The sequence below is a fragment of the Linepithema humile genome, chromosome 3, assembly GCF_040581485.1.
Source record: "Linepithema humile isolate Giens D197 chromosome 3, Lhum_UNIL_v1.0, whole genome shotgun sequence".
Taxonomy (NCBI): Eukaryota; Metazoa; Arthropoda; class Insecta; order Hymenoptera; family Formicidae; genus Linepithema; species Linepithema humile.
In genome coordinates, this window is record NC_090130.1 from 9,214,714 (window position 1) to 9,234,343 (window position 19,630).

A 19,630-nucleotide genomic window follows, 5' to 3' on the forward strand; every position below is an offset into this window, starting at 1 on the left:
TATTTATCTAATATTTTTTTAATTTATATAATATTTTTTTATTATGATATGGCCTCTTCCGCCCTGGCCACCTCTCGGTCCCCACCCACCTCTGCCACCCCATCCACCTCTGCCGCTCCATCCACCTCTGCCTCCCCATCCACCTCTGCCTCCCCATCCACCTCTGCCTCCCCATTCACTTCTTCCACCTCGCTGGTGATACCAGCGAGCGCGAGACTTTCCGCCTCCTCTCCTTTTTTCTAAAAAATAAGCACATTTACAGATAAGTACTATATTAAATAAAACAATCATGCATATAAATTAATCATTTAGTTACAAAAAATAAAAAAAAAAATAATGTACCTCTTGTTTGTTCCTCCGGCTGCTGCTGCTCTTGGATATTTTCCGTGTTTGTATTTTGCTGCTGCTGCTGCTGCGTTGTTGCACCACTACTTATTAACAAATGTAGCTGCTGCTGCATTTGTACCAATTTTTCTTGTTGATGCAACATTTGTTGCATCAACTGTTGTACAGCAGCATCTTTCTCCTCCAGCGTCATACTTTCCACTCTTTGTGTCATGTCCTCTGCAAAAATTAATATATATTTATTAAATTAGTAATACATTTATGAGTTTAAAAAAAATAAAAACTGTCATATATGTATAAGAGAGGAGAAAGAAACTAAAGATTAAACATTTTGCTAACAAAATAAATAACATGAAAAACGGTAGAAGAATTATGAGCTACAGCTAAATAATATGTGTTAACCTTTCTTATATTTACAAAATTGTCTTTAAGAATATAAACAGTTGACTATTCGACCATTCTCAATATACATAAAATTAAAAAAATCAGCAATTTTAATATTCAAAATACATAAAATTAAAAATTTTAATCTTTAAGCAAGATTTAATGTAAATTTTTTTAAAAAGCTATGCTACTTGAGAAACTTGCAACATAGAAACAATAGATTGAGATTAGCGATTATTGGAGTAACGTTATATTATAATAAAGATTCTCTACGTAGAATAGAGAAAATATTAGGAATAGGAATAAATATTAAATATTAGGAAAATCAAATTGGAATTATTTTATTTGAAATAAGATAACGAAATGTATTAATTATTCCTAATTCTTAACACATAATTCTAGTCATAATCAATCTAGTCATCACTCTTATGCCGTTTTTCATATTATTTAATTAAAAATTTTATTTTTAATTAATAAATAATAATAATTTATATCTCTTATGATGATTTTAATAATAATTTAATTTTCTACTTACGATCCATATTTCGCAATATTCTTCAAATCGACTTTTCCGTCAAGTGTATTAACTGATAAGGAACCGAAGGAACTAGTCTGATCTCTGTTTGTACGCGACTTATAAACACAATTGAGGACGCGGATCAACGAAATCGCTCTGCGCTCGAAATCGTGTAAAAATATCGTCTAAACGTCTCGAAGCATGAAAATTTTGAAAGTCGCAAAATTAATTTTTTTTAAACATAGGCTTGTAGAAAATGATGAGACGAAACTTTTTTCTATTTGCAGTTTTTTTGTTCAATGCTTATTTTTAATAATAAAAATAAAAAATTGAAAAATTTTTATTCCCAAATTCAATAAGATTTTAAGATATAAATCGTCGTAATTTTGCCAAATTTTGTTGAAATTGTTTAAAATTTGGTATATCTGCAAATGACACTACACTTGTAAATGACAAGAGTAAAAAGAGTATCTTGTCTGCAAATGACACCACACTTGTAAATGACAAGAGTAAAAAGAGTATCTTGTCTGCAAATGACACCGCACTTGTAAATGACAAGAGTAAAAAGAGTATCTTGTCTGCAAATGACACCGCACTTGTAAATGACAAGTGTAAAAAAAGTATTTTGTCTACAAATGACATCACATATGTATAAAAGAAATATATAGAAAGATTAATGAAATGTGGTATAATAGGGCTCCTGGCGAAGGTCCACTAAAAAAACCTAACGCGCCGTTAGTGGAACCTCGAAGGTGGTGCGGAAGACCACTATTAATAATACTATTATAATTACTAATAAATACTATTATAATTACTAATAATACATTATTTTTACAATATTTTAACAAGAGTACAATAAATCTGACTGCATTTATAATATATATTACCGTCTCCTCCACTCATCTCCATAGTACAGTAACTTTTGCTAATATAGTTTAAAATAAATGATTAAAAATGGAATAAAATATAATATGGCATATGGAGCATATATCATAGATTGTTGGTGTGAAAATTTTAATTATCTTTTATATAGAAATAATTCGTCTACATTTGACACGTTAAAATGTACACCGATCTCAGATTGAGATACTAGAGTGTACGAAAATTAAGTACATTATTGATCTCACTATTCGGATTCTCCGAATGTACGAATAGAAAATTATTGAACGGGAGAAAAAATATCAGGACGCGAGTGACTAATTGTAAGTTGGGAAATAATTAAAAGTTTTACAGGTATGTAAAATCTTTCGAGTCGATAGACATAAATGCCAAAGCAAGCATGGCTAAACGAATAAGGCGAATGGCAAGAACATAGTATATGTTAAATTTACACTTTGTTGCAATATTGCAAAATAACTTCATTTTTCTATTGACAATAGCAAATCTGAATTATTTCAAAAATTGTTAGTTTTAACATATGCGAATATTATTAATAAATATAAACTATTATTTTTTAAGCAAAAAAAAGATTATTTGATAATTTACACTGTGAGGGTGCCGTCACATGAAGCGTAACTTGCGTAAGCGTATCTTGTGTTAGCCAATCAAATCGTTCAGATACTATACGTAAAATTTTGCATATGATAGCTGAATGATTTGATTGACTGACATAAATTACGCTTACGCAAGTTACGCCTCATGTGAAAGCAGTCTTAGAAACAAATGCGGAAAAAAGAAAAGAAAGTTGCGAGAAGCAAATCTCGAACACGGGATTTTTCATATTCCAGCCACATGCCTTAGAAACACTTACTTCTTAGCATTTATCGTCTGTTGCGTCGGCTCGGTGGAAGGGAGACGGCGTTCTCTTCCATTGGTCGACCGGGTCGAGCTCACACGGATAGGGTGACGTCATCGGTTCTCGGTTGTATTAGTGTGATGCCGCCGCTCGTTTCTGGCAGCATTGCTCGTTTCTGGCAGCATTGCTTCTCACCAGACCCGGTTCGCTGCCTCGGCAGCAAACAATCCTGCTGCGAGCGTTCTCGTAGTCCGACCGAGCATACTCGGATTATATGCCTTATTCCAGGTACACGAGCGTTCTTGATACCATTTCTATCTCCGATACGAGCATACTCGTATACCCCGTCGAGCGTACTCGGCTCCTCTAGGCCACCGAACTTCGTATTGCGGGCATTCCCGCGTACCTAGCCAGGTCGCCGTTCTAAACTCCGCCTTCGTACGAGCATCCTCGTACTCCCGTCGAGCTTACTCGACGTCATGGTCCTAATTTCGCGTTGCCGCGCACCAGGGATTCATCCGCAGAATCCAGCGGGCAAACTGCGTCGACCAATCCGCGCCGTCAAGCGACCCGTCACGATCTACGATCGAACGGACTCGCGATACCGTCACAAACGCACTCACCGACGAGCGTTGCGTTGTACCAACCGTTGCGACACGATCGCCCGCGCTTGCGCTCTCTCTGATCGTACCAAGACGCCTCACGTCAAACTCTAATGATCAATTCACCGCTGCTTTAAACAATTATTTCGCCGTTTGCTTAAACAATTGTTTCACCATTGCCGGTACTCCAGACTTATTTTACGCCGCTTTAATAAATATCTCGCCGTCCGTTTAAATAACTATTACACCGTTATCGATACTCCAGATTTATTTCACGCCGCTTCAACGAATTATTTCGCCGTTTGCTTAAACAATTGTTTCACCGTTGCCGGTACTCCAGACTTATTTTACGCCGCTTTAATAAGATTTCGCCGTCCGTTTAAATAACTGTTACACCGTTGCCGATACTCCAGATTTATTTTACGCCTCTTTGATAATTATTTCGCCGTCCGTCTAAATAATTGCTTCACCGTTACTCATACCAATCTCACCGATACTTGTACGATCATTTCCCGACCGCTTTAACGAATCATTTCGCTGTTTGCTTAACTAATTATTTCACCGTTGTTAGTACACCGATCGCACCGATATTTTTCTATTTTGTATACTCTTTCGAAATCGCTTCGCACCCGCTTCGCATGTACACACGAACATTGAAGCAGATTATTTGAAGCAAGTCATATCAACATCTTTCTCTAATAAACGCTGTTTTGTTACTTTTATTATAAACGAGCATTTGGTTTATTTGACATATCCCCAACCGACCGAACCCGGATTCCGGCGAGCTACTCCGCGTCCGCCGAAGCTCACACGGTTTCACATTAAAAGAGGAACCACAGCATGCTTAGAATTATATATTTTATTGTAAGAATGTGTGCAATTTTACAGATGTAATTATTTTGTTAAAAATATCAATTTTTATTTTTTAAACATATTATTGGAATAAAAAATTATAACAATAAAAACTTTTGTTTAACATTTAATATTGGTAAAGTTGATTAAACCTTTTTTTTATATCAATGTAATTGCATAAATATTTAGAATACTAAAAATAATTTAGTAGAATATTCAGTAGAATATTCAGAATATGAATGTTCTTTACATGATATTAAACATCTTCTCTGAATATTCCTGAAATATAATAAAGAATATTTTTTTAACCTATCTGGAATATTAAAATTGGTCTCATTTGAACGTTCTATAAAGATTTAAAGAACATCTTTTAGTACATTGAAAGAATATTCTAATATTTTCAACAAATATTTATAGAATGTTTATAAAATGTGTTTGTGTTATTTGGATTGTTTCTCAATCACTTTTTTAATTCCTATTGTTAGATTTTCAATTTTTATTTATAAAAATTAATAAATGAGATTGAAGATTGAAATTTGATCAATCGGGACAAAGAATTTTTAGCTTTTTTTGTTTCGATTGGTCAAATTTCAATCTTTAATCTTCAATGCATAGGCTTATAGCGTTTTCGAATAAACGGGGTTTGAACGATCTAGGGTTGATCAATCACTATTTTACTATAAATGCAAGTCTTTCATTGGTGGAGAGGTTGCAATGACGTCATTAACCAATCTTGGGTCGTTCAAACCAACACCACCTATATACAAGGCCTCTCCACTGAAGTCATGACGTCATCACTAGTAGGCCATTTGTCGTTCAGTCTTGTAATGTAAAACGCGAATTTTTGAACAGTGTAGTGCGTTTTAGTAATAATTTTTTGTTGTGGATAGTTGCTGAATGCCTGTATTATTGAGGTAAGTCATAATTTTATTAATTTACCGAATTATAAACGTATTTAGAAAACTGACAATAATAGGTTAGATTTGGATCATACTTCTTTATTATTGAAATTATGTATTTCTTTTATAGCAATGCCTTTCAAATGTTGTGTGCCAAATTGTAATGGCAATTACAAAAATGGGCCAAAGGTTGCAACGTTTTCTTTTCCAAAAAATGAAGAAATAAAAAAAAAATGGTTACGTGCTATTTGTCGACAGAATTTTTGTCCTACAAATAGTTCTAAAGTAAGTTAATTCAATATATTTATAAATAAAATTAATATTATAAATAATATGTTAACGATCAATTTGTTAATTTATAAATAATCTCAAGACAAAAATTTATGCATTACACTTGTTTTTACTCATCATCATGTTTTAGGTATGCGAATTACATTTTCACTCTTACGATATTGAACGAGAAACGAGCCATTATAATGAAGCTAATGGGAAATTGTTAACTGCTCCATTGCGACATCCACGTTTAATTAAAAGTAAGTGTTTCAAAATAATTTCAAAAAATTCTACAGCTGCAATATTTTAATATTCTAATTGTATTTATCTCAATTACATGTTTATTGTTTTCATCAAGATAATACTTTAGTACAAGATAGTACTTTAGTTATATTTATGAATTACAAGAATGAAATTACAAATATTAACACTTGGAATTCAATATTCCCCATAACGAGACAATGAAATAGTATTCCTTTTCTCATTGCATTTTTTGTTACAGACGCTGTTCCAAGTCAGTTGCTATACAATCCTCAATACTTAACAGAAAGTGAAGCACCTCATCGAGAAAGCCCAGCAAAGAAACGTTTAAAGATGGAGAATTTTTTGATCGAGCAAGCAATTGCAAGCAGCATAGAATCGAGAAAAACGTTTGATGAAAAAAACGGATTTTCTACGTTAGAAGAGTTGTATGTGAAATTGAAGGATCGCATTGATATACACAAGTGGATAATTTCGCACAAAGACACTACTATTTATTTCTTTCATGTAGAAGATACATCATATCCAAATGTTAAATGTTGTGCACGAGTGTCGGAGAATTTCACCGTCACTTTATTTTATGGATCAAGGGAAGTTAAATATCTGAAGAAACTCAAATTTCCATTGGTAGTAAGCAATATCATTGAAATTGAAGATATTCTCGACCAAGCCTTAATATCATTGGAAGAAAAATATGAAGACTGTTCGGTGAAGGAGAATTTAAATATCTGTATCGATATTTTAAATTCATTGTCAACAACATTATCTGAACAAAAGCCGGTTATAGACTTTTTATTACAACAAATTAAACTGTTAGATATTTCGAAGAAAAATGCATTCAGATATTCATGGGAAACTACTTTGTTTTGTGGATTACTTCATTCAATTTCTCCACATGCTTACAAATTTCTTCGTAACTCTGGGCATTTATTATTACCATCGTCAACTACTATAAAAAGAATTTGTAGTAATTTTTCAACTAATCCTCAATTAGAGCAAGATGAGTCAACTTTTCTGCATTACATTTCATCGAAATTCAAACTACTTAATGCTGAGGATAAAACAGTTACATTGATGATGGACGAAATTCATATAAAACCGTATATGGACTATAAAGGCGGAAATATAGTGGGAAGAGCTTTTAACAGTACAGAGTGTGCAACGAGCGCTCATGTATTTATGATCAATAGTATGTTATCAACCTACAGAGATGTTGTGCATATTTTACCAGTAAAAACGCTCCAAGCATCAACCCTCCATGACTTCATTGCAAAAATTGTCATTGGTTTAGAAAATATTGGTTTTGAAGTATTAGCTGTTGTTTCTGACAATAACGCAATCAATAAAAAGGCAATGTCTTTTTTTAGTAATCCACCGAAAATATCGAATGTGTACCGCAATCCTAAAGATTCCTCAAGACCTCTGTTTTATGTTATTGATTCAGTACACATAATAAAAAACATTCGAAATAATTGGATAAATCAGAAACCACATCAGTATATGCAATATCCAGATTTTAATGAACAGAAAATGAGACTTGCTTCATTCCAAAGTCTTAAAGATATGCACTCTACAGAAAAGGATAATTTGCTGCAATATGGGTACACGCTGTCTTTAAAATCCTTATATCCAACGTCAATCGAACGACAGAATGTCAAGTTGGCTTTACAAATTTTCAATACCAATGTTGTTATAGCGCTGCGTGAACTTGGCCCAAAAAAACATTTTGAATATTTTGAAGATACTGCTGCATATATAGAGTTAATTTCTCAGTGGTGGGATATAGTAAATGTTAAAACCTTGCTAAAAGGAAAAAGACATAGGAATCATTTTGAAGAGCCAATCACCAAAAATTCTGATCACATAAAATTTCTAAAAAATTTTTTGAATTGGTTAAACAGATGGAAAAATTGTGAAGGTGGTGGAAAACTAACAAAAGAAACCCATTTCGCTTTATTTCAAACCACAGATGCTTTGATAAAGTTAGCCACTTACTGCTTGGATGAAAAACATTGGAGTTTTTTTTTGTGTGGAAAAATCCAAACTGATCGATTGGAAGAACGTTTTGGAATATACCGACAACAAGCTGGAGCACAATATCATATATCAGTTCGTCAAGTTTTTGAATCCGAAAGTAAGCTTCGTATGCAGAATACCGTGCCACTTCTTTTAAAGTCCAAAGTATATGGAGATATAGAAATGACTTCGACAGATATCTTGGACTTTGTGGAAAATATCGAAGATGAAGAGGAAGTTCAAAATTCTGGTTTTACATAATTTTCTTTTATATTAAATTTCGTAATATAAAAATTGCATTAAATTCAAAAATATTTTTGGATTTATAGAAATTTGTAAAACAATATTTTTGTAAAAAAAAACTTTCTTTGATTCTATCGTTAAGATAAAAAGTATCGTATTTTGTAGAAAAATTTAGAAATCTTATTTCACAAAAATGATCGTAATAAATAAAAAATAAAATTAATTGAAACTTCGAGCAACTGCATTTTTTATAAACTTTAAACAAATTTGTTTTCCTCATAACTGTATTTTCAAATTTCCTTCCAAGTTCCAATCATTATAATCATTTTTGTTCATTTGTGTATAATCATTTTGTTATTTCATTCTTATTTTCTTAATTCTATTGTTAATCATTATTTTCAAACATTTTAAATAAATCCAAAATATTTCAGAAGCTACCCAGATAGAACATTTTCATAATAATTGTGTTAAGATAATTCTACAATTTGATACTGCAATAGTTTTTATAATAATTACAAAATTAGTTTGTAAAATGTATTCAGCAATAATTGTGTTGGTAATTATGAAAGTGTCTAAGTAACAAAATCTAAAAAAATGAATTAATCACAACACAAAACATGTTTTTACACAAGATATGGATACATTAATTTTTTCAGATTTTTGACCACTTTCATAATTACTGGCACAATTGTGTTAGATGAATCTTACAGTTATTCAAGCATTTACTTTAGGCTTCAATTTTATAAAGATTGCTATATGTTTTAATAATTAATTTTAAAATTAATAACTTCAAAATTTACATTTTGAATTATAACATATTTTATATTTTAAAATGAAACTAAAACTAATATTCTACATGTTTTTCTATCTGGATAGAAAACTATATTAATTTACAACATTTTTTAAAAACATGCATTGACATTTTAAATTGATTTTTTATTAGGAAATATACCCGTATTATTAAGAAATGCATGTGTTATTGATGAAGAGGACCTTAACAATATCGAAGACGATACTTGGCCACTTCTTGTATATGTAGCAGGATACACTTCATATTCAGCGATTAAAAAATTGAAATGCGAATACTGCAAAATTTTTTTAATTGGTGACAACATACATTTTTCAGCTTTAATAGCAGCAAACAATCGAGGAGGTTTATGTAATCCCAACGAAGACGTTATTACGTGTGCAGCATATACTTTCTTAATTGTCCAAAAATTACTAGAAAATGATCACGATTTTCTCGTACAAAAAAATCAACGTCAAATTGTCAAGACTCTAACATTCGAAACTATACGTGATTTGTATTTGGAACTTTTTTCAGGACACTGTTGTTCAAAGCATTCAGCTCAAATCTTAATTATAAAAATTATACATACACTCTGTAACATCTTTTTAAATAATTATACAAAAAGACAAAATGATACCATAAAAAAAAAAACAATGCCAGACTGCAAAAGAATGAAATAAACTAAAGCTGTTAACATTTGGATATGATGTATCTTCTACATGAAAGAAATAAATAGTAGTGTCTTTGTGCGAAATTATCCACTTGTGTATATCAATGCGATCCTTCAATTTCACATACAACTCTTCTAACGTAGAAAATCCGTTTTTTTCATCAAACGTTTTTCTCGATTCTATGCTGCTTGCAATTGCTTGCTCGATCAAAAAATTCTCCATCTTTAAACGTTTCTTTGCTGGGCTTTCTCGATGAGGTGCTTCACTTTCTGTTAAGTATTGAGGATTGTATAGCAACTGACTTGGAACAGCGTCTGTAACAAAAAATGCAATGAGAAAAGGAATACTATTTCATTGTCTCGTTATGGGGAATATTGAATTCCAAGTGTTAATATTTGTAATTTCATTCTTGTAATTCATAAATATAACTAAAGTACTATCTTGTACTAAAGTATTATCTTGATGAAAACAATAAACATGTAATTGAGATAAATACAATTAGAATATTAAAATATTGCAGCTGTAGAATTTTTTGAAATTATTTTGAAACACTTACTTTTAATTAAACGTGGATGTCGCAATGGAGCAGTTAACAATTTCCCATTAGCTTCATTATAATGGCTCGTTTCTCGTTCAATATCGTAAGAGTGAAAATGTAATTCGCATACCTAAAACATGATGATGAGTAAAAACAAGTGTAATGCATAAATTTTTGTCTTGAGATTATTTATAAATTAACAAATTGATCGTTAACATATTATTTATAATATTAATTTTATTTATAAATATATTGAATTAACTTACTTTAGAACTATTTGTAGGACAAAAATTCTGTCGACAAATAGCACGTAACCATTTTTTTTTTATTTCTTCATTTTTTGGAAAAGAAAACGTTGCAACCTTTGGCCCATTTTTGTAATTGCCATTACAATTTGGCACACAACATTTGAAAGGCATTGCTATAAAAGAAATACATAATTTCAATAATAAAGAAGTATGATCCAAATCTAACCTATTATTGTCAGTTTTCTAAATACGTTTATAATTCGGTAAATTAATAAAATTATGACTTACCTCAATAATACAGGCATTCAGCAACTATCCACAACAAAAAATTATTACTAAAACGCACTACACTGTTCAAAAATTCGCGTTTTACATTACAAGACTGAACGACAAATGGCCTACTAGTGATGACGTCATGACTTCAGTGGAGAGGCCTTGTATATAGGTGGTGTTGTTCAAACCCCGTTTACTCGAAAACGCTATTAGTTTACACCGATTGTTTAGTACACGTACCAAATACTAAATCAGCTTTTTTGATTGGTGTAGATTTTACCCTAAACGATTTATACCTATTGGAGAAGCAGATTTATAGCGTTTTTGATTATACAGGATTTGAACGACCCAGGGTTGGTTAATGACGTCATTGCAACCTCTCCACCAATGAAAGACTTGCATTTATAGTAAAATAGTGATTGATCAACCCTGGGTCGTTCAAATCCTGTATAATCGAAAACGCTATTAGTATTTGGTACGCGTACTAAACAATCGGTGTAAACTAAAGGTGCAAATTCATGGGACGCTCGTTTCAGCGTTGCCCATAGTCACGTGACTTCGAGTTGACGCTAGCGTCAAGAAAAAAAAGCTGGATTTTTTTAGCTTTAGCGTCAAGTCGTGCGATCTGTGCGATGATCTGTCTGTGCGTGCTATTCGCTATTGGATTTGCATATGTCTCATGTGGTCTTTCAACCTTGTCAATAAAAATGGATGTTATTTAAGTAATAAAAAGTAATAATTGAATTTATTATCCAATACTACATATATATATAAAGAAAATAAAAAGAATAAATAAGTAATGAATTAAAAATGATACTTTTTGAGGTTTGGAAGAATCAGCAGTATTGTATTTATTTGCAAAATATATTTTTATAATTATCTTTATATTATATATGTTTAATTATGTAAATTTAATATCAATGTTATGTAAATTTAATTCAATAAAAAGTTATTTTATTATAAATAAAAGCTTGAAATATAATATATACAAATATGCTGTGCATTTTTATTCTATACAATTAATTTTCTAACTTTGAAAAATGCTATTCTTAAGTATTACATTAGAAATTTTCTAATACTGAACAACTATTCTAATATCGTTTTTCCTACTCTACTTATCAAAGTTTGCAATAATATGAAACTTTGTTTAATTGAAAAGATATACATTTTGTATACTTATCAAAATAAATAATATGATATGAAGTAAATATTTTATGTTTGTAAACATATAATAAAAAATATTACATATGATAAAAAAATTATTAATAAACATTTTTTTAGCATTTTTGATAAAATAAGTAGAACTGGTAACCAAAGGTTTTTATCTTATTCCTACTTAATTACACTTTTTTTAATATTTAAAACAATAATTATTAATAAAGCGAGTGAAAAAATTAACTGAACAAAATCAGTGACAAAAACTTTTAGCAGTTTTGATATATACGAATATTGATAAATACCGACGCAGACCCTGACTGACGCTAAATTTTACGAGAAATTCTTTTCATGCATTTCTTACATCCAGCGTCAACTTTGTTCACGTGACATATTTGGACGCTAAAAATGAGCGTCGAGCGTCAGCGTGAAAAGGCACCTTAAGTCATAGGCCGGTATTCATAGTCCGTTCTTATATTCAAGATCGTCTTAAGCACGAACTTATATTCGCTCTCTTTGTCAGACACAATCTATGTGTGACGAAGAGAGCGAATATAAGTCCGTGCTTAAGACAATCTTAAATATAAGAACGGACTATGAATACCGGCCATAGTCTGATACGGGTTATACGGTTACTGCTTAAACTTTTTACATGTAGTGGCTTTAATGGCTTTTACAGAAGTATTCACTCTTTCTTGTATGAGTCTATGGTTTAACCGCATATATGCATTACGAACATAACCTGTATATATCACAGGAGGTAATATGAAAAATTATTTCAGTGTCAAAAACCAACTAAATGTCACATAGTTGACTGCACGTTAAATACACAATAAAAAAAAGGTAATGTGAAAAACGTGACGTTATTAAGTAATTTTCGATAAAGAATATAATAGAACATAATAGGAGATTCTAAACTAAGCAACAGTGTAAAACATTTCTGAGCTTTGTAAATTATTCTTTATTACAATGATTTTTATGCATATTATTTATATCTGTATTATTAATTATATTTCTACAATGTTTGATATAAACTACAGGTTTATCAACATTACATCATGACTGATACTTTGACAAGTGAACAAAAGAAATTTTTAGAAGAATGTGAAGAAGAGTTTAAAGATCGGTATACAGAAAAAGACAATGATTTCATTAAATTCAAAAGGCAAGAGCCAAAGGAACCACCAATTGTTGATCCTTGGTATAATAAACCACGTAGGCAGGAATGGTCACGCCAACATCAAGTTCATGGTAGACGTAATCATTATTACGATCGTCGTAATGAAAGGAATGAAAGATATGGAAGAAATGAAAGGAATGAAAGATATGAGAGAAATGAAAGAAATGAAAGAAATGAAAGATATGAGAGAAATGAAAGAAATGAAAGATTTGAACGGCGTGCTGGTAAACACTTCATGCATCAACGGCAAAGGATGTGTTAATATGCAAGAATTTGAATAAGATGTAAACATTGCTTTTAACTTAGTTATTATTTACATGTATTTATAAGTATATATATGTATGTATAAGTGATAACATTTTTAAAATAAAATATATTTAGTCTTTATTGGAAGAAAAAAAAGAAGGGCATACATAAATCTAAAATTAGTAATATATAGTATTTAGGAGTTAGGATTTATATTGATATTTATAAGCTTTCTTGGAAATAATAAAATTTGTTTAAATGTACAAGGTGTATTTCTTCAGAAATTAACATCAAAAGTATACTAAAATCTATCAAAATGGGTACAGAAAGACCCAAAATGTAAAGACGTTTGAATGTAAAACAATATAAATTTTATTCATTAATACAATTATTAAAGTTGTTAAAATTTTAATAGACTTCTGCAGTGCTAAATATCGTCGAGTTGTATCACGATCTCGATTTAATAACAACTACGATGCCGCGTATCGGATTTTATTTAAACTAAACTTTAATAGCAGAACAGAGAAAATAAGGGAACAGACTGGAATAGCCGACTTGCTGCAACGTGTGGTAATTGCTGCATGGCGCATGGCGAACCCTGATGAAAACAGTCGAAATCTCTTGACAACATAATATTTCCCTTAAGCAGGGGAAGATGTTTGAAGTTTACGAGGCGACGATAGCGGTAAACATGCGTGTGTATCATTAATTGTTACACGAAACAGGAAAACCTGTTCGGTTCGTAGAATCGTTGTACATCAGAGACCGACTCTGAATGAGTGAAAAGGTGTAAGGTGAAAGTAAAATCGTTCGATATATACGCGTGAAAATAAACGAGCGATTTGCGGCATGCTTTTAACGACTCTTTACGCGTGAGTGTCGCAAGCGGCGAAACATGCTTGTGTTAAGACACTTCGTTGTCGAGCATGTTAACATCGTTGTACGCGGCGCGGTGTATCAACTAACCTAAAACACGCGATTCCGATCGACAACAACGTGACGGTAAGATGTGTTCTTCGGTGAGCGCAAATCTCTTCACGATGGCCACAATCGACAAGTGGAGCAACGCCTGTAGGCTGTGCTCGGAGGAGAAGAACGAGATGTTGCCTATTTTCGGCGACGAAGGCGTACAGCGTAAAGTGGCCCAAAAGCTGCGCGCTTGCCTGCCCGTACTCGTTTACAAAAGCGATCCTTTACCGAAACAGATCTGTCAGTTTTGTGCAGCCAGACTGGACGACGTGTACCAGTTCAGAGAATTTTGCCTGAACGTCTACAGGAGTATGCAAGCCATGCTGTTGAAGTATAATCAGATAGAATCTGTGCAGATATACCTCGACGCAATGAGAAACTCGTCAGACCCATGCCAGGTTTGTCAATCAGATAATTTGTTTTAAAACCTGTAGTTTTTTGTATTATAATTTCAACTTTTGTAGACTGATTTCTTTACTAATTGCTATTCCAAACATCAGGCACAACTTTGTAAGGAAAAATCTAGAGCGCCACCACCGTTGGTTCCTTTGTCAGCTGCCTTGCCTCTTGATGATTTAGTAATTCCAATGAATCAAGTTAGTCAAGATCAAAATATTTGTATGGAAGTCTTGCCCGAACTGCCATGTGAAGTGGAGATCAAGGAGATGAATGCGGATGCAAGTTTGGACGATGAAGCTGCTATTTGTGAAGCACTGAATATAAGACGGAAAACATCAGATGCATTTGATATGAACATAAACATAAAAAAGGATATCTCTATTATATCCGATACAGAAGAGAACAAGGTGATTATTAAGACAGAGTATCAAACGAAAAAAGAAGGGAAACGGCTCAGTATCTTAGAGCAAGTGCTAACCGGTAGTTTAACAGTGAATAATCACCAGCAACTACAATCTAAACAAAAATTAACTTCGGAATGGTGGTGCGCGCCTTGCAACAGCTATTACAAGTAAGTATTGGTACTTCATCGAAATTATCATAAATTTATTTAATTAGGATTAATTAGAACTTAATTTCAGATCAAAGGAGAGTTTAGTGAAACACATGCAATTGGACTGCCCACGTGTATATACTTGTAGAACATGTTCTTTATCTTTTGACTCTGTTGAAATCTTGGCAAAGCATGAGGCAAATAATCACTTAAAAGTCAAGTTAAATTTCGCAGGCAGCTTGAAAGAGTGTCATCAGTGCGATCGACAGTTTGCAAGCTGGGAAATGTTGAGACAACACAGATTACGCGACCACTTAGCCGAATTGAGCGAGATTGGATCCAAAACATGGTGTTCATTATGCAATAGGTGAGTACGATTATTATTTATAACTTAAAAAATACGTACTCTTATAGATTTCGCTGACTCAATATTATTTTTATTTTATAACTTGCTCTAAATATATGTATCTGTTTTCAGATTTTTTCCCACAGTAGAAACATATCAAAAACACATCCAATTACACCAAATAAATGAGAATTCCGTAGTGCCGCAAAAACTGCCTTCTGCAGAATTTTTAATATCAAAGATAGCAGAACGACCGAGAGAGATTAAAAAGGAAGAACATTTTTATGAAAGCGGAAGATCTCTTACATGTCCCACTTGCGGAAAGGTATATCTTAATTACATTTTAATAATATAATAAAAAGATAAAACTCCCGTTTAGGGGAGGCTTCTCCAATGACCTTGACATATGTTGTCGAGGTCAGTGTCCTTTGTAACAATCGAAAGGTTTTAGCCATCGCGTTATTTATTAAAAAATTATTAACTCTCCTAAACGGGAGTTTTACCATTTCTGTGATATATTTTCAAGTTTCAGAAAATTTTATAAACGCTTTGACTCTGATATTATGAATCTTCTTCAGTTTAATCCCAAAATTCTATCGTTTTATAGGTCTTTATAGACTGATATTAATTTCTATATTAAAAAAATAGTTTTTTCTAATTATTTTGTTTATATATAGAAGTTCTGTGTTGTAGGTTCTCTAAAATTTACCAGGACTTTAATATTAAAATATTATCCTTGTGTCCGTTTAAGGTTTGCACCCAACAAAGTGCGTTATCAAATCACATGCGCACTCATGAGCCAAAAAGATACAAATGCGAGATTTGCGGCCGGTCATTTGGACTTTTTATACGTCTAGCCGCGCACAGAATGTCGGAACATAATAAGCAGCCATCAATGTTGTCAGCAGTCGAGCAAGAAGAAGCGCTCAATGCTGAGAGAGAAGCAAGGGAAGCAAGGGAAGCAAGGAGTCGTGGGATTAAAAATAAATCTTATCCGGAGGTTTGTCTATTTTAAGAAATTTTTAGACATTGTGAGATTTGATGTAGAATACACTTTTCTATTATCTAAAGTATAGAAATAGAATTTACTGAAGTTATAATGATTTTAATCTCTGATTTATTATAGTTATGTTTCTATTCACAGATGATAGAGAGAAATGATATTCCGTCGGACGACGAGCCTTCAGTAAAACGTAGCAATTCTAAAAACGTAGCAAGATGCGGCATCTGTCAGCAGTGGTTCGGTGATCACACCACGATGTTGACGCATCTTCAAACGCACTCGGAGAATTTTTCCTATAAAAGTTTCACGTGTCAAATATGTAAAAAGTCATTTAAGGAACAATGGCAGCTGCTCAGGCACGAGGTAAGACTTGGACTATTATCGTAATTATCCGTCTTTATTATTATTGTATTTTTGAATACAAACTACCTTCCGATCGATAGATTTGTCATAAACAAATTTGCTCATCGCCCGATCACACTTCGCTGTACACATCCGCTGTTAGCGGCAAACCGCTGACGGACAAGGCGCATCAGAAGACGCACACGGTGGACAGAACCTACCATTGTGCAAAGTGTAACAAGATCTTCTTCAAAGAGGTATCGCTGCTCGCTCATCAATGTACGGGCGTGGCGCTGTTTGGAAAGAAAGTCACCGCGAAACTTTTGCAAAGGACACCGAATCGTACCAACAAGAGATACAATTGTTCCAAGTGTGAGGCGTCTTTTTCAAGCTCACAATCGCGAAATGCTCATATGCGAATGCACTCCGAAAGCACGAAAATCAATACGGTATGCATAATAGCGTAGAGTACGATTTTAGATGCACATTTAACAATGGCACGTCATGCATATTTAAACTGGCGATATTACATTCCAGGCACAGACACAGGAGATAAAAGTTGAAACAGATGACGAACCGATGCCAAAATTACGACCGGAGACATCGCTGGAATACGATATATCTCCTATCGAGCCAAAAGTTGAGATCAACGAGCAGAGCGCGCCGCCACCTCTCAAACGAACTCTTATCAAAACTGCTAACGGGTAAAGAAATATTTCCGAATCGGGATGTGAAAACATATCTCCTGTCATTTATTAACACGTTTCCTGTCCAATCGAAATATTAGTAGAAATAGTGAAAGTGTGAAACAGTCTGAATGGGAAAAGGAATGTATGTGACGTATTTATTTCCAGATACCGATGCGGTGTGTGCCAGTCGCCGTTCATATCGCGAGAGCTCGCCATTGCGCATTTAAGATCAGCACATCCCGTGATGCCATATCAGTGTCCTTATTGCAAAATACGCTTCACGACGCAGTACACGTTCACCCACCACATCAGAACGGAGCATCCAGACGAGCCCGAGAAATGAAGGTCATCGGAAATTTAGAGGGAGGGAGTAGACAAATGATATCACAATATGTGCCTCGTACTGCATGTGAGAATTCTGTTTATACGATATGATAAGATGAGACACGTGAAGCATGTGATAAATTAATATTCTCTGTTTCACAAAAGAATGGCCTCGATTTTCGTCCGTTTGTCTGATCTTTTCTTTTTTTTTTTTTTTTTTTTTTGGAAACCTACTTGTCGTAATTAAACAATAACATTGCGTGATGAAGAATGATGTTTGAAGCAGTGCATTCGGACTTGCTGAATTCGAGAAATCGCATTAATGTATGTGTTCTTTACAGTGTTCTTTACTCAACTGTATTAAATAATTCTGGGTTTTCCTTCCACTTTGTTATCAGATACGCGGAGTATGAAAGTAATAGTAGAAGTGCGGTGAAAACCAATCTCTATTTGAAAAAAAATGTAGAGAATTAAGGGATTCTCAACGAATTTATTCCTTGCGTAGGCGGTATCCGCTAGATACTCTGCGACATTTTGTAAGATATTAATTTATCACGATTTACGTTCCTCGTTCCACATAGTACGTCAACTTTCGGCTGTTAATTGGCCTTGAAGACTTTTCTAGTATTTAATTATAAACGTGCAGCGTTCAACGTTGGAACGTGTGTTTGTTACGCGAGGCTATTGATATTAGTACTTACAGTGAACGTGCCTGTACAAACGTGCTATGTTTTACAAATGTTACGTAAGCAGCTCGCGACGGATTTTATTCGTGAACCACGCAGATAGAAGACAATTCTAGAGCGACGGTAAAGCGGATTTTGCAGCGGCGAGGCATTGAAAAATAGAGATAATTGCGCGAATTTCAATGGCCGTTAACAGAATTTATAAATTGAATTGCATAGTTCGTATAATTTAAATTAGTTTTAATTGTCTAGATTTCATTCATGACATAAAAGAATACAATTACGTATTAGAAACTCTGAAATCTCAATTACAATCACTCTAGAATTGTTCATCGCAAATAATTCATTCAATTTCAAAATGCCATTATAAGTTATCGTGCGTTTTAAGATATCCTCGATACGCGATCCTCGATATCCTCCAGCAACGCGAAAGAATTGAATATTAAAGGGGCGGTATATCGAGGATCCTGGAGTATTTAATCGTGTTAAAATACATTCCCCTTTTAGCAATGTTTTGCATAATAAACGTTTTCATGTCACGGTTTCATGTGACCGCCATACGATACAACGCTAAATTTGAAGATATGAAAAACGATCTTTGTTGCAAATACGAATAAATGGCGTCATACATTTCTGACCAATAGCGATGCTATGCAATTGAAATGAACACTGTCTTTACAAGTTTATTTTATATAGCTTATTTACAATAAACTATTATTGAAACATCGTTCTATTATTGCGAAAACATTTTTTGCCACATTAATTTTTCGCAAAGACATCCATCTTCTCTGAAACAAAATATCCTTGAACGAATATTTCCATCGATTTTGATCACGTATTCCTGGTCTTATTTTAATTTTTTAATCCGCGTCACAATTTTAGATTAATCCACTTTTTTCTCCTTTAACGAAGCTGCGTCCTTTAATCAAGCGTGCTATGTACGCGACGTAATGATTTGTCGAAAGAAAACTGGACATCTATGGTCACGTGGTTGACGCAGGGGCCCGCACAATATTGTACAATTTATAAAAAGAAAAGGTTGCGAGGTGTAAATAAAGACTTACACACGAAAAACGTACCGCACAAGTCTG

General features: G+C 33.1%; 3 protein-coding genes and 1 long non-coding RNA gene across 7 annotated transcripts; 2 read left to right on the forward strand and 2 right to left on the reverse strand.

Annotated features, from left to right (window-relative positions):
• Positions 1-8: 8 nt before the first annotated feature.
• Positions 9-5,023, reverse strand: LOC136998467 (putative uncharacterized protein DDB_G0291608). The gene is made up of 2 exons (XM_067351140.1): positions 2,997-5,023; positions 9-564 (listed from the first exon to the last, which is right to left on the reverse strand). Exons 1-2 carry the CDS (start codon positions 3,004-3,006, stop codon positions 305-307), a joined length of 270 nt encoding a protein of 89 aa, XP_067207241.1. The 5' UTR covers positions 3,007-5,023; the 3' UTR covers positions 9-304.
• Positions 5,024-9,210: 4,187 nt separating this feature from the next.
• LOC136998470 (uncharacterized) lies at positions 9,211-11,147 on the reverse strand. Of its 4 annotated transcripts, none has more exons than XR_010889049.1 (5): positions 11,133-11,147; positions 10,663-10,943; positions 10,393-10,547; positions 10,145-10,256; positions 9,211-9,902 (listed from the first exon to the last, which is right to left on the reverse strand). It is a non-coding gene; the product is annotated as an uncharacterized lncRNA (long non-coding RNA). The 4 variants fall into 4 exon arrangements; XR_010889047.1 differs by lacking the exon at positions 11,133-11,147 and adding an exon at positions 11,048-11,062; XR_010889050.1 differs by lacking the exon at positions 11,133-11,147 and adding an exon at positions 10,944-10,958 and having other exon boundaries at positions 10,663-10,853.
• Positions 11,148-12,314: 1,167 nt separating this feature from the next.
• On the forward strand, positions 12,315-13,494 carry LOC105674236 (uncharacterized). Its single transcript, XM_012370430.2, has 2 exons — positions 12,315-12,645; positions 12,843-13,494. Exon 2 carries the CDS (start codon positions 12,861-12,863, stop codon positions 13,242-13,244), a length of 384 nt encoding a protein of 127 aa, XP_012225853.1. The 5' UTR covers positions 12,315-12,645; positions 12,843-12,860; the 3' UTR covers positions 13,245-13,494.
• A 136-nt stretch (positions 13,495-13,630) lies between these two features.
• On the forward strand, positions 13,631-19,264 carry LOC105674400 (PR domain zinc finger protein 5-like). The gene is made up of 9 exons (XM_012370680.2): positions 13,631-14,595; positions 14,698-15,167; positions 15,238-15,516; positions 15,628-15,820; positions 16,247-16,495; positions 16,640-16,861; positions 16,942-17,289; positions 17,378-17,544; positions 17,695-19,264. The coding sequence occupies exons 1-9, from the start codon at positions 14,236-14,238 to the stop codon at positions 17,870-17,872; spliced, it is 2,466 nt and encodes an 821-aa protein (XP_012226103.2). The 5' UTR covers positions 13,631-14,235; the 3' UTR covers positions 17,873-19,264.
• The last annotated feature ends 366 nt before the right edge of the window (positions 19,265-19,630 follow it).